The 20,424-nt window shown below is 39.0% G+C and overlaps 1 protein-coding gene across 6 annotated transcripts in view; it reads right to left on the bottom strand.

The window, feature by feature from the left end:
• Nucleotides 1-20,424, bottom strand: part of EBF1 (EBF transcription factor 1) — a 353,955-nt gene that overhangs the window by 94,399 nt on the left and 239,132 nt on the right. For 4 of the 6 annotated variants that reach the window (XM_088133895.1, XM_088133896.1, XM_088133898.1 and 1 more), the window contains exons 7-8: nt 18,659-18,740; nt 5,762-5,903 (exon numbers count right to left, since the gene is read on the bottom strand). In XM_088133895.1, coding sequence (XP_087990021.1) covers nt 5,762-5,903; nt 18,659-18,740 — 224 coding nt within the window. The remainder of the gene's footprint in view (nt 1-5,761; nt 5,904-18,658; nt 18,741-20,424) is intronic. The other 2 variants (XM_088133897.1, XM_088133900.1) reach the window with 1 other exon arrangement.

A 20,424-nucleotide genomic window follows, 5' to 3' on the forward strand; every position in this document is an offset into this window, starting at 1 on the left:
GCCCACTCTAATGTGGTAAAGGGAAGTGGGGATGCAGTGATAATAAGCAACTGTCTGTAGGGAGAACCACATATAGTTAAGAGAGGCTGTCACATACTGTGAAACCCAGGAAAATCAAGAATGAAGATTGCAAACAGGACCTACAAAAATAGAGGAGGATGTTTTACATGTGTCTGCTTTACATGAAGAGCAGTATGGGTATGATGCCCATTCATCCAGTGTCCCGTAACTTCTAAAATGGCTACAATGGAGATAGTAAACTCACTTCTTTTTTTTTTAGTGCCTTTGAGTCATTGCTGACTCCTGGCAACTGCCTGGACAAGTCTCTGCAGTTTTCTTGGCAAGATTTTGGAAGTGGTTTGCCCTTGCCTGCTTCCTAGGACTGAGCAAGAATGACTGGCCCAAGGTCACCCAGATGGCTTTGTGTCTAAGGCAGGACTAGAATGCACAGTGTCCTGATTTCTAGCCCCGTGCCTTAACCACTACTCCATACTGGCTCTCCAGTAAGCTCATATACTGTACTTAAACATGGATCAGTTCTCATTTGAAATGTTCAGTTTTGTCCTTATGAAAATATTTCATTTAAATTGTCTACAACCCACTTAAAATGTTGGCAGCAGCACAGAAGTAACTTTTAAACACCATTTTGGGCAAAAGTGAAAATATATTCTTCATTTAACTCTACTTGATAAATTTCCCTTCATCATGTTTCCTTCAAATTCTTTATGGACTAGGGTTTGTGATTTAGAGAAACTCTCCTTTAACACTTACATCCTAGAGTTCCATATTGATTTGACTATATTGGTTTTCTTATATACATCCTAATGTATATAATTTTGAAACACCAGCAAAAATAAAGACATGTCTGAGTGAAACTATTCCGCTACAAGTCACTGGTTTCTCCTTGTACCAAAAAGAGCTGCCTACATTAGCATCTGCCAGCTATTAACTTTTGAAATATAAAAACTGAGCACTGACCAATGTTTTTATTTATGCAGGCCTATCAAGGAAAACTCATGGAGGTAACAGCAGAATCTTGATTACAGTGAAATAAACTACTGAGAGAGTTTCCCTTTTTAACAATATCTGATGAATGGACTGAAAAGAGAAAATTAACTCCAGAATATAGAGCCACATAGAATAGTTAGAACCAAAGCGTAAGATGGAAGAGTTGGGTAGAAGGTGTTATTTCATGTCACCCTCACTCAATGCTGAAAAACACTTCTAAAAGTAGGTGATAAAGTTAATGTTTAATTTACGTTATTTACTTTCATTAACAGAAAGTATTCCACTGTGCTAGCTATGCTAATAAGCCATACAAATGGTTATTCTTGGAAAAACAACATTGACAATATCTCACATTAATCCATTTTCTAGTCCACAATATTTTATGTTAGTCCCTTTTCTACTCATGGTTATTGTGTATGGTGTACAGCAATAGATCTTCATGGGACTTGCTGCTTGGTCACTTTATAAATGATCAAACAGGAAAACTACAAGCAGGAAACCTGTCTTCCCCATATTATAGCACAGTGCCTGAATTTTGATCCTTCCACAATCTTGAAAAGCTTCCCCTGGAACCTTCAGGGCTACATGGTTGTTGTTTAAATACAAGATAGCAATATCTTAGAAAGGCGTAAGGATCTGGAGGAGATGCAGCTTGATGTTATGGGAACAGGAGGTATTTGTTATTCACAGGCCTTCCATGTGAGCCCGACAACCGATGATAGCAATATCATGAAAAATGTAATTTATGTAGGCCCAAAAGCTCGTCCACCATTTTGCGCATGTGTAAAATATCTCCCAAACGGACCAGAAACTGCAGATAGGCAAAATCCTTTCCTGCAGATATTTATTCAGATAGAAGGCCTAGTTATTTCTGCATTCCTTTCTTCCCAGAAAAACTATGTACAGGATTGCTGCCTTGGCTCATTCCAGCAGATTTAGAACGTGTTTCTAGCAAAACAAAAAGAAACTGAAATATCAAATCAAAGTGGCTTGGTTACACATGTGACTCCTTTTTCTGACCAGATTTCAATCTCCCCCTCCCCCCCCCCCCTCCCGTTTGCTTTCCATTGAAGCCAATGAATTTTGATTTGGGGTAAGACCAGAAATGACAACCAAGACCAACAGGTGCTCCACTTACAGAAGCTGGGCAAAGTAGCAGATTGGATTACCCCTGTGCTAGAAAGGACCATGGGTGACTCTTTCCTCCAATACCCAGGGCTGCTCTGCCTGGTACCTCTTCACTCTGGGGTCAAATAAATGCTGCATTTCTGCGACAGAGACACCAGCATACCCATCAGGAGCAGAGAAACACATGTGCAATACAGGAAAGATGGTGAACCCCAGCTGGCTAATTCTACCTGCCCTAAGACAGCAACTCATTAAAGAGAATGTGCCTCTTAAAGCAACTGCAACTTCTAGGCTTGGGCAGAAGCCCCCAAATCATTAGTTGGCTTCAGTGAAAAGCAGAGAGATGCTGTACTTGCATTTCTGTGAGGTCCAAAGCAAAGCACTTCTGAATAATTTCAGACGTGTGCATAGCCCTAGAAAGTAATGCTTTAATCCCAGTATTAGAAGGTAATTGTGGAACTACAAAATGTGGTGTTGGCTCATGCAAACTGAATTTTCATACCAACTAGCTGAAGGCTGATTTTCCTTTACTCCCCATATTACTTCATTACATGGAAAGGAATTATGAGAAGAATTTAGAGCAGGTAGCTTTATGCTAAGGGGGAAAATAGGAAAGTTTCCAGTCTGAAGGAATTCTGGACTATCCTTCTAATTGGCAAGTATTCACTGAGTCCTCTCAAAAGAAAAAAAATTCTGTATCCTATTTAAAAAAAAAAGGGAGGGGAGGATTTGGTTTGTGTAAGAAACTTCAAGGATGAATTAATAGATATCCTCTGCATACTTCGTTTCCTTCTAATTAATAAAATAACAGCTTGAACATTCCTTAGTAAATCAGGCAAAAATTATGACAGTGGTTTGTTTATTAAATTAGGTTGCTGGCAGGGATGGAAAAAATCTATAGTATGAATTATTGCATAAAATGTCTCATGGTCTACATAAAAGTTAAAGCTAAATAAATACAGATGTAAGTTATGTTTATATAATAAGAAACACTGCTGAGCTAAGAATTTTTGGTTGGAAAGTGCAAACTTGTGGATCTGATACATTATGCATTTACCACATGACCAAATTTATTATGTAAGTAGCTCCTATAACATAAAGAGGGCTGTTTTGCATATATGCAAAGTAAAATGATAGGGTATAATAATATGGCATCCTGATAATGAGGCAAGAGATTGTGTTTTTTCACCAATGATTCCTACAAAGATGGCAGTTCATATTTTCATGCTGCAAGGTTTTTATAACATGGTATTAGTTTCCTAGGATAAATTTCAGATAGCTCAGTGATAAATATTGTTAGCATTGGCACAAACTATTTATACATGCATGCTAATACTAATTGGAATTGTGGGAGATCAGTATCCTAGTTGTTGCAGTCTCAACAGGCCTTGGCTGAACCTCTCCATGTGGCTTCTCTGGAGCACAATCCCTTCACCCAAATGTAGAGGGCAGAGGGAATGTCCTTGAGTGACAGGAGGAAGAGCCACCACCAAGACAAGTCAGATAAAAGAGGACTGAGTCTGAGATAGGAATGTAACCTGAGAAAGTGACTCAGACAAGCCCCTCCCTAGTTCTCATGAATATAAAGGGAGGGAGGGGAAAGTGCACGGAGACTTGCAAGACTTTGTTACTATAGTTTTACAATAAAAGTAGTATGGATCTACAAAACATTGGATTACTAGTCTGCCCTACCTTGAAGGGCTGACAGTCACCAGTTTTAATGCATAAGGCAAAAATCATACACAGCAATTCTTTGAGGTTGGGTGAAGGACGCCATCAGTTGTGGTAAAACCATCAGTTTTTAAACTCTGCCAGCTTGGCCAGCTACAGCATAAGACTAGTCCTTTTTTCACATCCTGTTTAATTTTTAATTTATCTATTCATTTTTTTTTCATCAGTGAGAGAAACAAGCATTATGCCCGCTCCAGGACTGGTATAGCTTTTCCTTCTTACTGGGAAGGCGGGGGAGACGCTGAGGGAACAAGATGCCTTTGTATTATCTAAATCATGGGTGGGCAACCAGTACCTCAGTCTAATTTCATGCAGTCTTTGGCCTAATTTCAAAAGCCCTCTGTAAGCAATCAATTCATACTTCTGGCAAAAGGAATCTGTCCTGGCCGGTTACAGAGAAATAAAGTGTTAAAGAAGGTGACAGGGGAAGGGGGAGTGAGCAAATAAGTACCCCATCCATATTTGGCTCAGGGTCGACCTACTGTTTTCTTCAACTCTACCCACCACTGACAATGGACTCTGTATTTACTTAACTTTAACCTTAGCAATAACAGAAAGGGGTTGCCCATCCCCTATTGTCAATTCAAGATCTCTTATGTGGCCATAGAGGAGGAGGAGGAGGAGGAGAAAGTCATTGTACATCTACCCCAGTCAAGCTTTTCACCACTCTGCTACTAAAACTCTGCAATGGCAAAGCAGCATTTCCACAACAGTCTCCAGCCTGCTGATGGACTTCAAGACTGTAGCTTTCACTATCAGTTTTGAAAGCAGAGTACACAAGCTTCATGCTACAGATAGCCTTCTAGTAAGATGCATTCAGCACCCACTTTGCTTCTTTTAAAGGTTATATATAACCTTTTGAAAAAGCCAAAAACAGCCCCTGAGCAGCAGCACCCAAAACACCCCTTTGCACCGTGCTCCTGGGCTGGGCTGGGCTGGGTTGGGCTTTTGGCCTTTTTTAATTCTGCAGCTCAAAGCAAAAGCCCAGCCCACCCAGGAGCTTTTTGCAAAGGGGCTTTTTGGAGCAAGAAGATGGAGAAGATCAGCTGGGGCAGTGGAGTGCAAGGCAGCAGGGGTCTTGGAGTGCAGGGTGGTGAGGGTGACTGCGGCTGGGACTGGGCTGGGGTGGCTGCACATTTCTGAGAGTTCTGTGGCTGCTTGCCGCCCCGCAAGGCAAGGTGCAGGGCAGTCAGAAGGGCAGAGATGGGGCAGGAGACAGGTGGGTGGGAGGAGTTAGCGGCAGCCCCTTACCTTACTGAGGCTCAGGGATGGGAGGGACCAAGCCCAGAATGGCTTGGATTGGGATGGGTACTTGCTTAATGACCCGTGTTTCTCAATTAACAATGGCAACTGGGACTGCTGGAGTTGCAGTCGCTAAGCGATGTGGTCATGTGACATGTCACTTTACGGCCACATCGCTTAGTGACAGAAAGTCAGGCCCCAGTTGTGGTTGTAAGTCAAGGACTACCTTTATTACTATTTTACCATCACTGACCCAATATATACAAATTTGCAGAGATTCTTTCACTTTCTTACACATCATAGGACCGGAAATCTTTAGGAACATTCTCTACATAACAGAAGGCAACCTTTGTGGACTTAGAACATTAAGTACATAAATGAACTCTCTACAGATACTGTTCTTAGCCACTTCAGATTTACAAACATAATTGATTATGTGATGGTAAGAACTCTCCCATAATACGATTGAGCCCTACTTCAATGCATAAGCTGGATTTGTAGGATCACTCAAATAGGTTGAAAATTCAGGGCCAGTTTTGAGCAAAATTCACAAAATTCTGCACCAGTTTTGAGCATAGGAAGAAAATGGGGGGAGAAAAAGCCCAAGGACCCACAGCAAAAGAAGAAATGGCAACCAACAAAAAATGCCTACCATGTTCCAGATAAGAAGGCGTACCTTCCGAAGGATCAAGCCTTCGAGCCCTCCGCCCGTGTTTGGAGTTATTGTGCACAAACATGTTATCCGACACTGCCAAGACATGGCCATCCACATTGACTGTTGTAGATACCACAACCTGCAAGTGGAACAGCAATATAAGGAAACACTTTAATGCAATTTAAAGTCAAATAAGCACAGAGACTAATAAACCCAGAATCTTAAATAACAGCTGGGAGCGGCAGAAAATTGCACAGCTATTTCGCATAATAACTAGTGCCTAGACTGTATGACTCTAACAAGAGGTGCTATTGATGAGTGGGTCTTTGGCATCACAGGCTTTTGATGTCATTTTAGTCAAATTGCACAGTTTGTAGCTGCATAAAGGAATATACACTGTTAACCATAATTTTAACAAGAGCAGCTTTATTAACTCCTTTTTAAAAGAGCTGGCTGCATATTACCCCACATCATCCTTCAGCACGCATGTGAGAATAGATAAACTGTTGTCACTGCAAATGAGAATTGAGTCAAGTACAAAAACAAAACCAAGTGTGGTTTCTAAAATTGTGATTAGAGCAGCTGAATTCACCATACTGTTAATTATTCAGGAAATTCTCCTGAACACGGGGGAGAGAAAGAAGGATTGTATGTGTAAAGGCTATTTAAGAACTTAAATGAACACTGCTTTTCAAATCCAAGCAGACATTTTCTTTATCAAGTAATCAAGTTTGAATTCACAGACTTTGCAAACTTTGACTTATCCTAATTTTTTGGAACAACTAGACATGGAAATACTGTTTTGCTGTACTATGTAGGACACATGGATATATAAAAGGCACAGAATCAACCAGTGGATATATTTACTGATAAATGATAATTTTACTGATAAAAGATAATTTTTTGAGCAAGTTGATAAAGGATTTTCATGCAGCAACACTGATAAAAATATGCATTGTTTTGTGTAGTCACTATGGATCAAAAATAGGATCCAGTAGTGATTATTTATTATAATTGAATCTAATTTATATTAAAGAAAACTTGTTAGAGGCTGTACGAAAAGCTTCAGCTTTAAGGAGTTAAGCAACAAAGTAGACAACAGAGGCATTAAGATGATCACATTTATGATACTGGAATTATTATTATTATTATTATCACCATCACTATCACCATCTCCTTCATCGCATTATTTTATTTATTGTATTTAGTCTCATTTATATTAAGAGAATCTTAGAAAACAGCTTCTACTGTACTTTAAGCAGTTAAATAACAGGGTACTCAATGGATGCCTTAGGATGATCACATTTATGAAGTTAGCAAGCAGGATGACTCATTGGTATTTGAATCATCCTGGATTTTTTAATCTTCAAACAACTCTTGCATTTGGCTTGCTACAGAGAATGGGCAGTTTAGGCTTGTAAGAGGATGTGTTTGCCTTTGAACAGTGGGTTACCTAGATGACTTTCACTAAGTGCCTGAAGTAGCCATTGTGCAAATGTGCATTGCTTAGGACATGATTACACAAATATGAAAAGGAACAGCCATCCACTTAATAATGGGGCTCTTACATAGTGCTTGCTACAGCACTACCTATCTCCCAGTGTTGAAGGATTTTATTGTTAAATCACATCCAAATACTTTTATCTCAGCACTAGTCATTATGATTATATTACACTTATCTTGCAGGTTCTGTATTGGTTATCAATAGACTTCCAGATGCAATTCAAAGTGCTAGTTTCAACGTACAATATCGAATATGGCTTGGTATCTAGATATTTCCAGGACTGCTGATTCCTACCAGATTTGACCCACCTGAGGGTCCTTCTGGGAGTGGCTGCATGGGGTATTCGAATTCTGTGAGGTGGATAGGGCTGAAGCCCAGGTTTCGCATCTTGCACTAATTGCCTCCCTCAAGAAATTAGGCTGGCCCCTTAGTGATGGCCTTCCTGAAGTTACTGAAGACCAAAATGTTCTGGAAGGCCTTCAGGGAATAACTATTCACCATCACCTATATAAATGTGATAAATAAATAAATCAGCGTTTGGATGCTGAACTATTATGTATTGTGTACTAATTGCTGGTTGGAGGATGTTATGAACACCCTGTATTGTGACTTTTCTTTACTGTGGATGTTTTGTTTTACTCTGGTATTGTTGTAAACCTCCATGAGTCTACCAAGATTTGGCAATACAGAAATTTAAAATAATAATAGTAATAATAATACTCACTTCCATTTCTGTAAACAAATATAGCCTAAGCATTAAGTCTATCTGTTACCTTGAGATTAAGCAGAGGTTATTTTATCCATCCTTATTGTGAATAAATGCCTCTCCACGCTAATATTAATGTACTACTGTGCTTGATCGGGGGGAGGGGTGGTTAGGGGATAAGAAAAGAAACCAGAGATTAATAATACAATCTTGTGCCTGGTTAATTATAAATTCAATGGGACTTATTCCAAAACCAACAGACACGATGAATCAACAAAACAAATCACCAAAGGAAATTTTGGTGGGGCATTTCACAAAACTGTTTTCGTTCAAGTTATTGGGAAATTCCACATCTGCCTGGCTGCATCACTGCTTTTTACCAACTTTACCTAACTATGCATTCAACCTAAAGGCTACGTTTCCATTCCACTAGCACTCATTAAGCATCCCGAGCTAATTACAGCCTCCCTCCCATGAACCTGTGCTGCCTTCCAGAACTTTTGCTAAAACAATAAGAAGAAATGACCTACACTTCTCCTTAAATTAAACAAGGAAGGGGGATTAAAAATTGAAACCCACTGAGATATGTTTATTCATGCGACCTCTTACAACCAAATATAATAATTGTCTGTTAATTGCAGTTTCAGCTCCCACCTCATGCTTCAACATGTGAAACTGCAATCAGCTGGCTCCTGTTTAATCCACCTATTATGTTGACTAATTAACTTTGCTCGACAGTTTATTTCTTCCTCCATTATCAGCCCCTGTCAGCCTCAAGCACAGCGCCGCTAAGGGAGACCTCAGCCTCTTTGATTGATCACCGATAGATTGACATGCAGATTAATTTAATTAGAATCACCTCACTTGAGAAATGAAAGACAATGGCAAAGGGGCTAATAGATCTGCTCTTATAATGAGGCTACCCTCCAGAGCCAAGGAAGAGGATTTCTGATTTATTTTGCTGAATTCCCCAGTCGCTCCACAAGGCTCTTGCTTTAATTGTTCTTGGTATTGAGAAGCTTTAGCCTCTGAAGAGGTGAAATGCTTTACAAGGATTGGCAAACATTACTTCAATTCTCCAAGGAAGCTGTTACCCTCTCAAAGTTGCATGAACAGAAAGGGTTGCTTGCAAGAATTTTCTTACAGGGCTCGAAATGGGTAAAAGGGGAGAAAATGAAGCAAGTTCTTCAAGTAATATTTTATGAACTGTAATAAATTTCTCAAAAACATGTTTTGTCATTTCTTGACCTAAAACACTGTTTAATCCAGCAGTTCCAGTTTTTTTGTTTATTTAATCTCTCCCTCCCTCCCTCTCCTCCCCAATTTATTAATGTTTACAAGCCTGTGAACGTTAACATGATTTATGCCTGGATATAGCTTGTCACAGGATGCCGTGGGTTCATTTCATCATAAACTTAAACAGTTTTAGAAGCTAGAGTTCTGAACGAGATAGAACCAGCACATTACTTAGACCATGCTGGAAAAGAAACACATCAGAAAGAGTTTGAAATTAAATTTAAGTCGCTTCAATTTGTTTCTATAATCATAGTTCATAGACACAGTTCCCCACATGGCAAATATGTACCTAGGTAGAAAACTGAATGTGCTGTGACAAAGATTTCACACAAAACATTATATGATGACAATCCCTCAATAAAAGATTGCAATGATCAGTCACTACATCTGTCCAGAATTTATTTTGCTTATTTTCAGCTACTGAGTACTATACTGCATATGGAATATTGAACTGTTTCAACTGGACAGGTTTAACTAATAGCTCTTACTCAAAATGCTCTGTTATCAGTGCATAAAAATTTCATTTTTTAAAAAATAAAATAATGATATTGAGATTTGTACAAATTATGTACACTGGAGTACAGAATATATTTTACACTGATGAGCAATGTACAGTCTTGGCCATTTAAGTCAACTAAGAAATACAAATATCCCCAATATGTTTACAATATTATTAAATTCTACAAATATATAAAGCAAAAATCATACACAAGGTGCTAAACATACTCAGATACTGTAACACAACCCTCCTCATGGGCATCTGCATGGGTTGGAAGGAACATGTGATGTTATGCATGTCATGATGTCATTGTGCAAATGATGGAAATAACATACTGCATGTCATTTGTGACAGGACATCATGACATAACACAGACAAATTACATAATTTGGGTGATGACATCATGATGCATGTAATAGCGTGATCTCTACAGGACACCCATGGCCCTTGCACGGCAAGTTCCTGGGATATTATGGCTTCTTCTACAGTGGCTAAACCGTCTGCTTAAGGAATGGGCAACACAAGCGACTGCTGTTCTTTTTCAGATGGGGAAAATTTCCAGAGTGGGGGTGGTGGAGACACATTTAAGGATTGGTAAATTCTCAATACATTTCAAGTATGCTGGTATCAAGGATGAAGGCTTTTGCTCCTACTCAGTAAAAGAGACATGCCACTTAAGACAGTTGGTCAGGAACCAACACAAAGTTTCCCTCCACAGACATCCTCCAAACGCATTAGGAGTTTACCAATCTGTCCTGTTATATTTCCTTTTCTCAATGGATTTTAAGCCTGGGTTTGATACCTATCTTTTGTGAAAAATCTGGCTGCCTGCAAATGCTGTTAATACACAGTTTTAAAGACTAAACAAAAAGAGGAGAATAAAAGAAAAAAAAGTCACACACTAAAGTGTTTCAGGAACATAAATCCTAACAAATCCAACTGTTTAATACTATTCCATTTAAAAGAACTAAATCAGAGTTCCAAATAATGCTGTAACTGGAGTTCTGATCCTATAAAAGAGAATGCAATATTTTTCTCCGCAGGAGAACGTTGATTAACTTTTTTTTACCAGAGTAATCTCACTGAAATCCGTTATTTAATTCTTGCTACCCACAACATCTGCAAGATTGGGGACTCAGTCCAACCCATTCGTTGCATAACATAATCTTGCTACCTAGTTTCCTTGAATAGAATTTGATTTACTACAAAGATGCCATACCAGGGTGGCTCTTTTAGAGTCATTAGGAGAAAAAAAAATACTATAAAAAGGAATCCCCTAGAGAAACTGTTTCCAGCATCAGGAAGTATGAAAAAAATGCTAGTGGTTATTTGGTGGTCTACTTTAAGAAGTGATTATTCATAGTGCACCTGTAGAACAAAAAAAACAAAACAAAACCATTGTTTCCACACAAACACACACACACACACACACATATTAATCAGAAGTCAAATAGTTCTAAAGAAAAACATATTCAGCATATACAATATTAAATATTAATGTTATGTGAAACGGGAAAAAAACTAGTATGTTTTGAGCACTCTTGTAAATGGCACTTGCTGTTTTATGACTAAAAGCCGCATATCCGCTTATTCTGGAAACTGGAAAATGCTATAAAAGTTAGCAAGACTTCTCAAGAGAAAATGAATTCCTAACTATGATCCAAATATCTCTTTTCAAAGGCAAGCCATTTTAATTGCTGCATTAATAGACTTTACTTTGATCAAAGCATATGCAAAACTAATTTGTAAAAGAAACAACTTTTGTTCTAGCTTTTAAAAAATGCAACCACGAGGTGAAAAGTATGCAAAGAAGCAACTTTTTAAAAAGCACATACCAATACATGAAGGAAAAAAAGTATATTCCTGTTTAAAAATTGATTAATGAGGTGCTGACAAATTCATATAAACATGGGTACAGACAGGCCTGCCAAATCTCAAACCTATCCAAATGTTGTGAAGAAAACATAGTTTTCAATTTGGGAAAAGCAAACAGAAAAAAAGATTTTCTGCTGTACCATCAGCTCTTCACAGACTCTCTGTTTAAATCTTATACAGTTTTGGAAGATAGAGCTGATAACTGAAGAGAGTTTTGTTAAAATGTAGTGTCTGGACGTTATGATAATTTACATTATCATTGTATAGATATTGTTCTGCATAGTCTTGAATGCAAACCTTTGGCTGCAAATACTTTGCAAGCTAAACATGATTCAGAAAGAAAATTGGGGGTTAGGAAATCAAGCTGTTTATCGGAGTCGAAGCACTGAGACTATTTGTTATGGTGCTTCATCTAATATTTCAAGATTAGGAGTTGCATTGATCCCCATTTTGACTACAGACCATTAAGTTTTGTTAGCCAATTAATTTATGGCACATTCCTGATATTTTCAGTAATCTCCACTTTACTGGAAGGAAATATATATATATTTGTTTACACCTCTGAATGCTATGTGGAAAAGGCTGAAATGACTTCTAGACAGACAGATCCTCACAGCATGGATCTATTATTATTTTGTAACTCAACTTCCAGTCCCGAGTTATTAAAAGCCTGACCTAAATTTAGGTAGATGCTTCAAGATGATTAAAATATAGCCACTCATTGCTGATTTTTAAAATTAGCTTCATGAAATGGCATTTGCATCTCTTGAACAGACTCAGCAGTGAATCACCAATGAATGCTATTCAAACCAGCAGTACAATAATACCACCCAAACATAGCTTAATTTCTAATATTCAGCAGCAAAGCCCAGCATGTATTTCTCAGCACTGGAATACAGGCAACCCTATTTCCAGCCCACTCCTTCCAATATTTCCAAATCAGCTTTTATTCCAGCTGCTTATATAATTTTTTTTTTGCATTGGTGGTGAAGCCTTAGAATCACACTCACAAAGTTCATTACAAATGAACAATTTTCTTTGTAGACACAAGACTGGAAAGACCTGGGCAGTGTGGGACACCATTCTGCAGGTTTACAGCAGAATTGCCTTCAATGGCTGCCATAGACTGACAACCTCATGCCCCAAAGCAATTCTGCAATGCTTGTGATTGTCTAAAATAGAATCTTCTCAAAAAGTTTTCTCTCAATCCATTTTTATTTTTGTATGTGTTAAAATTGTTCACTTATATTCATTTTTTAATATTTTCAATCAAAAAAACAGTGTAGTTCTTTCAAATATTAACTGAAATAACATTATGGCCATAATTAGAGTATTTGGATTATGTTGTGTGAATCAGAGAGATACTCTATAACCTCAGCTTTATTCATTTTCTGTCTGCCTTGCCACCATTATATTCTCAAATGATTTACATTATCACAACTACTATGTTTCATGTGATTAACTTAATGGTGAAAACTGAACATTACACATTCACATTATCTGCCCACTCTACCCTAAATAGTCAACATTGGGGAAAGTTCTAAAGAAGGGAAGTCTACCAGGAGTGCAGACGCTATCCCATGAACTGAACCTTAAGAACATGTAACGTGTAGAGTTACCTTCCTATGTCACTACAGTCCTATCTGCTTCCCATAACTGAACCCAATTTCAAGATGTTTTCTTATTATTTATGATTCACTCTAAACTCAGGTGATCAATGTTGAGATGAACATTTCATGGAGGACAGAGAAATACTAAGCTGGAATTATAGGAAAGTATGAATTATCTCAAGAAACCAGGCATGCACAGCTGAGTGTGAACAACCCAAGGAGGTTGCTCTTAATATCTTGGCTCTGAGAATGGCTGATAGAATCAAGTTTAGGTTCCCCTATCCTCAATTAGTGCTTTGCAATAAATAAATTACACCATCAATAAGAGGCTAGTTTTGTTTTCTACAAATGTTCAAGCACCAGATCTGGAAGCTAGGACAGGAGGGAGAAAAACCCCTAAAACATTGCCTATAAACACAGAAATATTTTTTGTCACTGAAGAAGGCATGCTGGATATTAAAGTATGAAGGGTGATCTGCTCTGCTGAAAGTGATTAATTTCCTTAAAATGCGAAGGTCACACTAATTGACATGACCTGTGTAATTAAGCAGTCTCTGTTTACACATGGAAAGCTCAACTGCTGTGAGGCTCAGCTTGCCTGACAGAATGTCTTTACAAGTCAAGAGATCAACAACCTCTCTTATGTCCTACCTAGTCACCTACACAAGCTCCTGATTGCTCTTCTGACAGAACACGCAAAAGCATTACCATATGAAAATCAGCTTACATCTTGGGGGAGTTCTCAAGTGGCAACACACAGGTAAGCTTGAACTGATGCTTTGACAGCCTTTAGCCTTGGCTGTTCATGCTAGATTGCCTTGTCTATGAAGCAGATTTAACTGGAGGATATTCTGAAAGAATAACCTAGGTTTAATAAGGACAAGGCAAAGCAGGAGAAAAGCCAGGGAAACACAGGTAGGAGGTCCCTAACCATACTGCATCAAAAATTACAAACTGGGAAATATAACATCTATGATCAGGGAAAAAATAAATAAAAAAACTAAGATATCACTAACTTCCAGTTGCCATGACAGAAAATTAGGAGGCATATGGATCCCAGATAAACTGCAGTTGCCACAAGCTTCAGGAATTAAGTATGACAACTCAATAAGCTCTATACAAAAAGAAGGATTCCTGTGCCTGCCCTGAAGACAAGAAAATAATGGGTAGGGGTGATCAGAGACTTTACACTGAGAGAGACCAAAGCAGCAATCTGTCAGCCAGATAGCATATCAAGAGACTGGAGCACCTATTTGGGATGTGACAGAACACCCCCCCCCCCTCAAAAAATATCCCTTTCTATTGATGCATGTAGGAATATAACCAGTCACAGACCTGAAGACACTGCAAGGGACTATGAAGCAGTGAGCAGGAGGCTGAAGGAGATGGGGGCAAGATTATGTTTTCTTCACTTCTTACTGTCCAGGAACATGGCCCAGGAATGGCAGCAAGAATACTGGTAGTGAAGAAAGGACTACTGAGATGATGGCAGCTGGAATGGATTTGATTTTTTGATAATGAAAAATGAGGGAGTCCTGGCAAAAGTTGAGAAGTACATCAAAAGAACTGGGACAAATGTGTTTTGAAAGGGACCTTGCAAACCTAAACTATAGGGACTTCAAACTGAGTGCTGTGGGGGAGAGACAAGAGTGCTCGAGACACCGAAGAGACATAGTATCAAAGTTAAATCATGAATTAAAAATGCATCAACAGCAGCTGGAATCACTAAGAATCCAATTCAAAAGGCCTAACTGAAGAGCAAAGTTTTACTCCTTTCTTCAAGTCAAAGAGTGTGGGGGCCAAGTGCAACTGCTAAGAAAACTTTCATATAGAGTTTGACATACCTTCTCTGTGTGAGAAAGAACAGTGCTCTAAAATTCATAGCATCTTTAAGAGAGCATCCTGCTGAATTCAGTACTTACACAACTTCATACCAAGTAAGGCATATTCGCAGACTATTGGACACTAAGTCATTTAGGACTTTAAAGTGGTATGTAAGCATAAATATATGTACTATATTTATATGCAATTTTATCTGGAACTCACAGAAATTTATACAGACATACATGCACACACACGTACTCCATTGGTATTTTTCCCAATTAATTTCTTCCTAATCGTCTGATACTATGAAAATAAAAAATAAATAGAGAGCCAAGAGAACAATCCTATGCAGTTTTACTCAGAAATCCATGGGGCTTTCTTCTTGGTAACAGAGTAATCCTATGTACATCTAGTCAAAAAGTATGCCTCTTTGGATGGAATGGGACTTATTCCCAGATAAGTGTGTACAATATTTGAAGACTTCATTTCTTAATTTCCTATCTTATCTCATACAGAATATTAAATAAAAAATAAATTCTTGATTACAGAAAAATATGAGTTTAAGGCAGTCCTAACTCTCTCCCATAATTCTACTATTCTTAGATCAGGAGACAGCACTGACTATGCTTATTTACCCCAATAAGATCACAGTCCAATGATTATATTGTTCTATCTATATACTACTAAAACTCTTGTGTCTGTAACCTTCAACTGGATGAAATGGGGCATCATACGGCAACAATTTTTGAACCAAGGTATCTCAGACGGGCTAACTTACAGATTGCATCCAAAATCTGGGACCCATTACTCCTGTGGGATTGAAATTTGGGAAATTTGTGGCCACTTCAGCACTGCTGCGTGCCACGCCACCATGGTCAGCCCAGGTCATGTGATCTCTTTCCCACCTCCCTCTGTCCCCTGTGCCCAACCAGCTGGCAGCAAAGCCTGACGGGTGAGCAGTGATTGGCTGCTTTGGAACGAAGGCCAAAATTTTAAATCTCTTAATGGTGGTGGGCATTGAGGAAAGGATGAGGGAGTGATTTGGATGCCTGCTGGCAAAGTAGGGCTGGCTGGGGGGCTCTGGTGGTTGATGGGTGAGCCCTCTTCCTTCCTTGAGGGAGGGGGCCCTTGGGGACACACCAGAATGAGAAGTGGGGATTCAGTTTTCCTCGTGGTCTGCAGCTCCTTTTGTTCTACCTCCCCGCAGCAAAGTGGCAGGCATTTCTGCAGGTCAGCCGAGGAGGAGGAGGAGGCTTCCCTGGGGCTCTCCTGAGGGTCATGAAGGGAGGGCAAATGGTGCAAGCCTATATTATATGTGGGAAGGAAGGAAGGAAGGAAGGAAGGAAGGAAGGAAGGAAGGAAGGAAGGAAGGAAGGAAGGAAGGAAGGAAGGAAGGATTTCTGATGCTCCCTGCCAGCTTCCCACAAGCAAAGTCAATGGGGAAGCCAGCAGCAAGTCGTAAGTCACTCCCACTCCCACTGCTTTTTTGCCCTTGGTCATTCTGTTTCTCTGTTTAGGTAAGGAAATATCTCTGAAACAATGACCCAATGGGTTGCAGGTTGTCTAGTACTGTACTGTTTTTAATTTCATGGCATAACATTACCGTAAATGGACAAACTGTCCTTAAGCCAAAAAAAAAAAAAGTTATCTATGAAAAAATCGTATGCTTTAGTGACAGCTCATATGAAAGGCTTAAGCATACTTTGTAGTACTACAAAGGCAGTCCTCTGAATAAACTGCATAATCAAGATAAGATAAAAAAGATAAATAAGATCTTTTCCATGTGAAAGATCTCTTAATAAGCTAGAGACCAAAAGCATCCATGATCTAACTACTGTAGCTGATCTGGATTATTTTATTTCACAGAAAGTCAGGAGTTTTTCCATTGAAATAGTGGTACATTACAGTAATGCAAAAACATGAAAATTAGCCAGAACTACTCAAGTGGGTAGAGGTTATCTGCTTAGGAATGCTGGCTTCACATACATGATGTCAAGGTCATTTGAAGCAGGTGTGAATTGGTTAGTTTGTGTAATGGATTTTTCTGTTCTACTCTCTCATCTACAGGTAGTCCTTGACTTACGACCATTTGTTTAGTGACTGTTTGAAGTTACAACGGCACTGAAAAAAGTGACTTAGGACTGGTCCTCGCACTTATGACCGTAGCCACATCCCCACAGTCACATGATCAAAATTCAGGCACTTAGCAACAGGCTTGTATTTATGATGGTTGCAGCATCCCAGGGTCACCTGATCACCATTTGTGACCTTCCCAGTTGGCTTCTGACAAGCAAAGTCAATGGGAAACCATGTGATTCACAACGAATGTGTGATTAGCTTAACGACCACTTGATTCACTTAATGACTGCAATAATTTGCTTAATGATTGTGGGGAAAAAAGTTGTAAAATCGGGCGCAGTCATATGATGCCTCACTTAATAACTGCACCACTTAAAAACAAATTTCCTGGTCCCTATTGTGGTTGTAAGTCAAGGACTACCTGTATATCCCCTCTACTAGCCTGAAAAGCCTCTCCAAAGAGCCACCCTCCACTTTTTTTCCTGCCTTGCAGTATTGCCAGATCAAGTGGAAGGATTTTAGACTTGAGTCAAACAATGAAATAACATTGATTCAATCTCACTGCCTGGGGCAGCAAAATTTAGCATATTGGGGTCAAATGTCTAGTGGATTTGGCTTAGATTATTAGACCATATGTTCCATATGCCTGGAATAAGTATAGAATAAAATGAAAATCAAAGTGTTATTTAGAACAAGAAACAGCAAGCAAGATTGTTTCCAACATATAGAACTAATTTTTGTGGAAGTGAGGGTCTGAAGGTCTCCTTTCAGGTTTTCCACATTAGGCTCCAAACTATGTAGTCCAATCTATTTTGCAATTCTTGTAAGATCTGTTATTTGCTTGCGTATTTATTCAATTTATATGTCGTTGTTGTAAGAATTATTTGATCGTGTACAGGTAGTCCTCGCTTAACAACAGTAATTGGGACCAGCAACTCCGTCGCTAAGCGACATGATCATAAAGCGTGATGTCACATGACCGCACCAACTTACTATGGCAGTTGTGGCAGTTCCAGTTCCAGTCATTAAGCGAATCCTGCACAGTTGTTAAGCATGACATCACAAGCCATTTGTGACCTCCTGCCAGCTTCCCTATTGACTTTGCTTGTCAGAAGCCAGCAGTGAATGTTGCAAATGGCAACCATGTGACTGTGGGATGCTGCAACCATCGTAACTGCAAGCTGGTTGCCAAGCACCTGAATTGCAATCATGTGACCGCAAGGACCCTGCAACGGTGGCAACACAAGAACTGGTTGTAAGTTTCCTTATTCAGTGCCGTCCTAACTTCAAATGGTTGTTGAACAAATGGTCAGTAAGCGAGGATGCCATTCTAAAGTGCTTCACAAAAATTAGATAAAAACATGAAGCGATAAGTACATTGATAACATGCAAGCACACACACAACATGCACAAATTAAACAGCCAGATCACTTGGCTGAAATTTTTCCTAGCCCACATTTTCAAAAAGGGATTAATTATACAGGCAGGAAGTGTCACTGACCTGAAATCTCCGCATGTCTCGAGGATTTCCTGCATTTTTTAGGCAGTTCTGGTTACATTTAAGAAAAAATTTCAAGAAGAACCTGTTGGAAAAGAGATAATTTGTTTAGTATACTCACCCAGTATTTGTTTTGCTTAATTAATAAAATCTATCTATTTGTGTATGCAGGCCAAGATCCATCTTGCCTCCTTCTAATTTCCTTAAATATAATTTTTTTTTAAAAATTCACAGAAACAATGCTGCTGAAACCAACTGCTGAAACCACAGCTGATTTGTGATCATCTTCTTTTCTTCAAAACTCTAAACACTGAGAACATGCAGGGAATAGCAAGAACCAATCAGTATTCACCTTCAACTGACCAATAGAACAGGGCCAAAAACAAAATCTTCCAATCAGGATCCTGCCTCTGAAACTTTCATAGATCCAGAATAATAAAATTCCTACCACCCTGATCCACACAGAATAAATTGCTAATCCCCCCTACCATTTTTAGATCATGTTTTTATTATTTGCAAACAAACAAACAACCCCTGAAGAATTGACGTGAGGAAGTTTTCCATGCGCAAAGCTGCCTTTCATTCTGCATTTAAATTTCTCTTGCAAGCTGTGAACAGGAAAGAATAGCATGTTGGCATTTCTACAACCAGGCACTTTTCCCAGTTTCTCCAACCATGGCTGCATTCTGCTACATGAGCTGGAACGGGAAAGAGAAATACATTCTCAACCCTGCCTACAGACAAGAGCAAAAGGCTGAAGCTCAGAGTCAGGACAAGAGTTCCTGCCATGGGAGAACAAACTGCCCACAATGTCTGTAGAGCTACAGCGCTGACAAACAAAAAGTCAGCTTTGTTCTGGTTTCAGACCAACTGGTATCAAACAGGAAAACAACAACTCAACTCTTGAACCTGGATGACAATGTGGGAATACCGGGGTTTGGAACTAAACTGGTGAAAAGAACCTTATGGAAGTGCTTAAATTCTAACATCTGTTTGTTGGTCTAGTAGGAGAAGCAAGATAGGGAATGTCGCCCACTTGTACTTCCCATGAAAGTGACTGGGAGGATTTCAATTTTGTGTAAATGGTTATGAATACACATCCCATATGTTAGAAAAGGATCAAGTGCATGGGGATATTGAACTATATACAGTATGACACACAAGATCAAGAATTCCACTACATGTTGTGGTCCTTTTAAGAAAAGAAGATATGGGTCTCATATTATAGGCTGGATGTAAAGGTGGAGTCTATGTCTGAAGCTAACAGTTAAAGTAATGAGAATAAGTCAATATACAGAAGTAACTGGGGCAAGAAAAGAGATGCCAAATAAATTCTGGGTGTGGTGAAGAGTGGGGAAATAGCCTTAAATATCTATATTAGGTATATATACTTTCTAAGAGCTCAGCCAAACAAAAGCTGAAAAAAGCCAGTTATCATGAAGCTCTCACATGGCAAGTTTTCTTTTAATTAGGGCTGTCATCACATTAAAGGTTGCAGTCAATTAGTTGTGTTACTTTTAACCTATTAATCAATCAACCCACTATTTAAAAGACACAAAGACACACTGCACTTTGCATTGTCTCAGTAAAGAGTGTATTCTAGGAGTCATCACTGTACCTAAGAGCAGAAATTTTGAAAATCTTTCTCCCTGCTGGAGCTAGCAGATTGTTTTCAACACCAACTACCCTATTCCACATCCCAAGTAAAGATGCTTTTAAATGCTGAACTTTGTACTTACTGGCTTAATCAGGAAGGTTGATGTGCAATA

Source organism: Python bivittatus, unplaced genomic scaffold (genome assembly GCF_059951505.1).
Source record: "Python bivittatus isolate LINGU-HERP-01145 unplaced genomic scaffold, Pbiv_v1 ctg000080_np1212, whole genome shotgun sequence".
NCBI classification, from domain to species: domain Eukaryota; kingdom Metazoa; phylum Chordata; class Lepidosauria; order Squamata; family Pythonidae; genus Python; species Python bivittatus.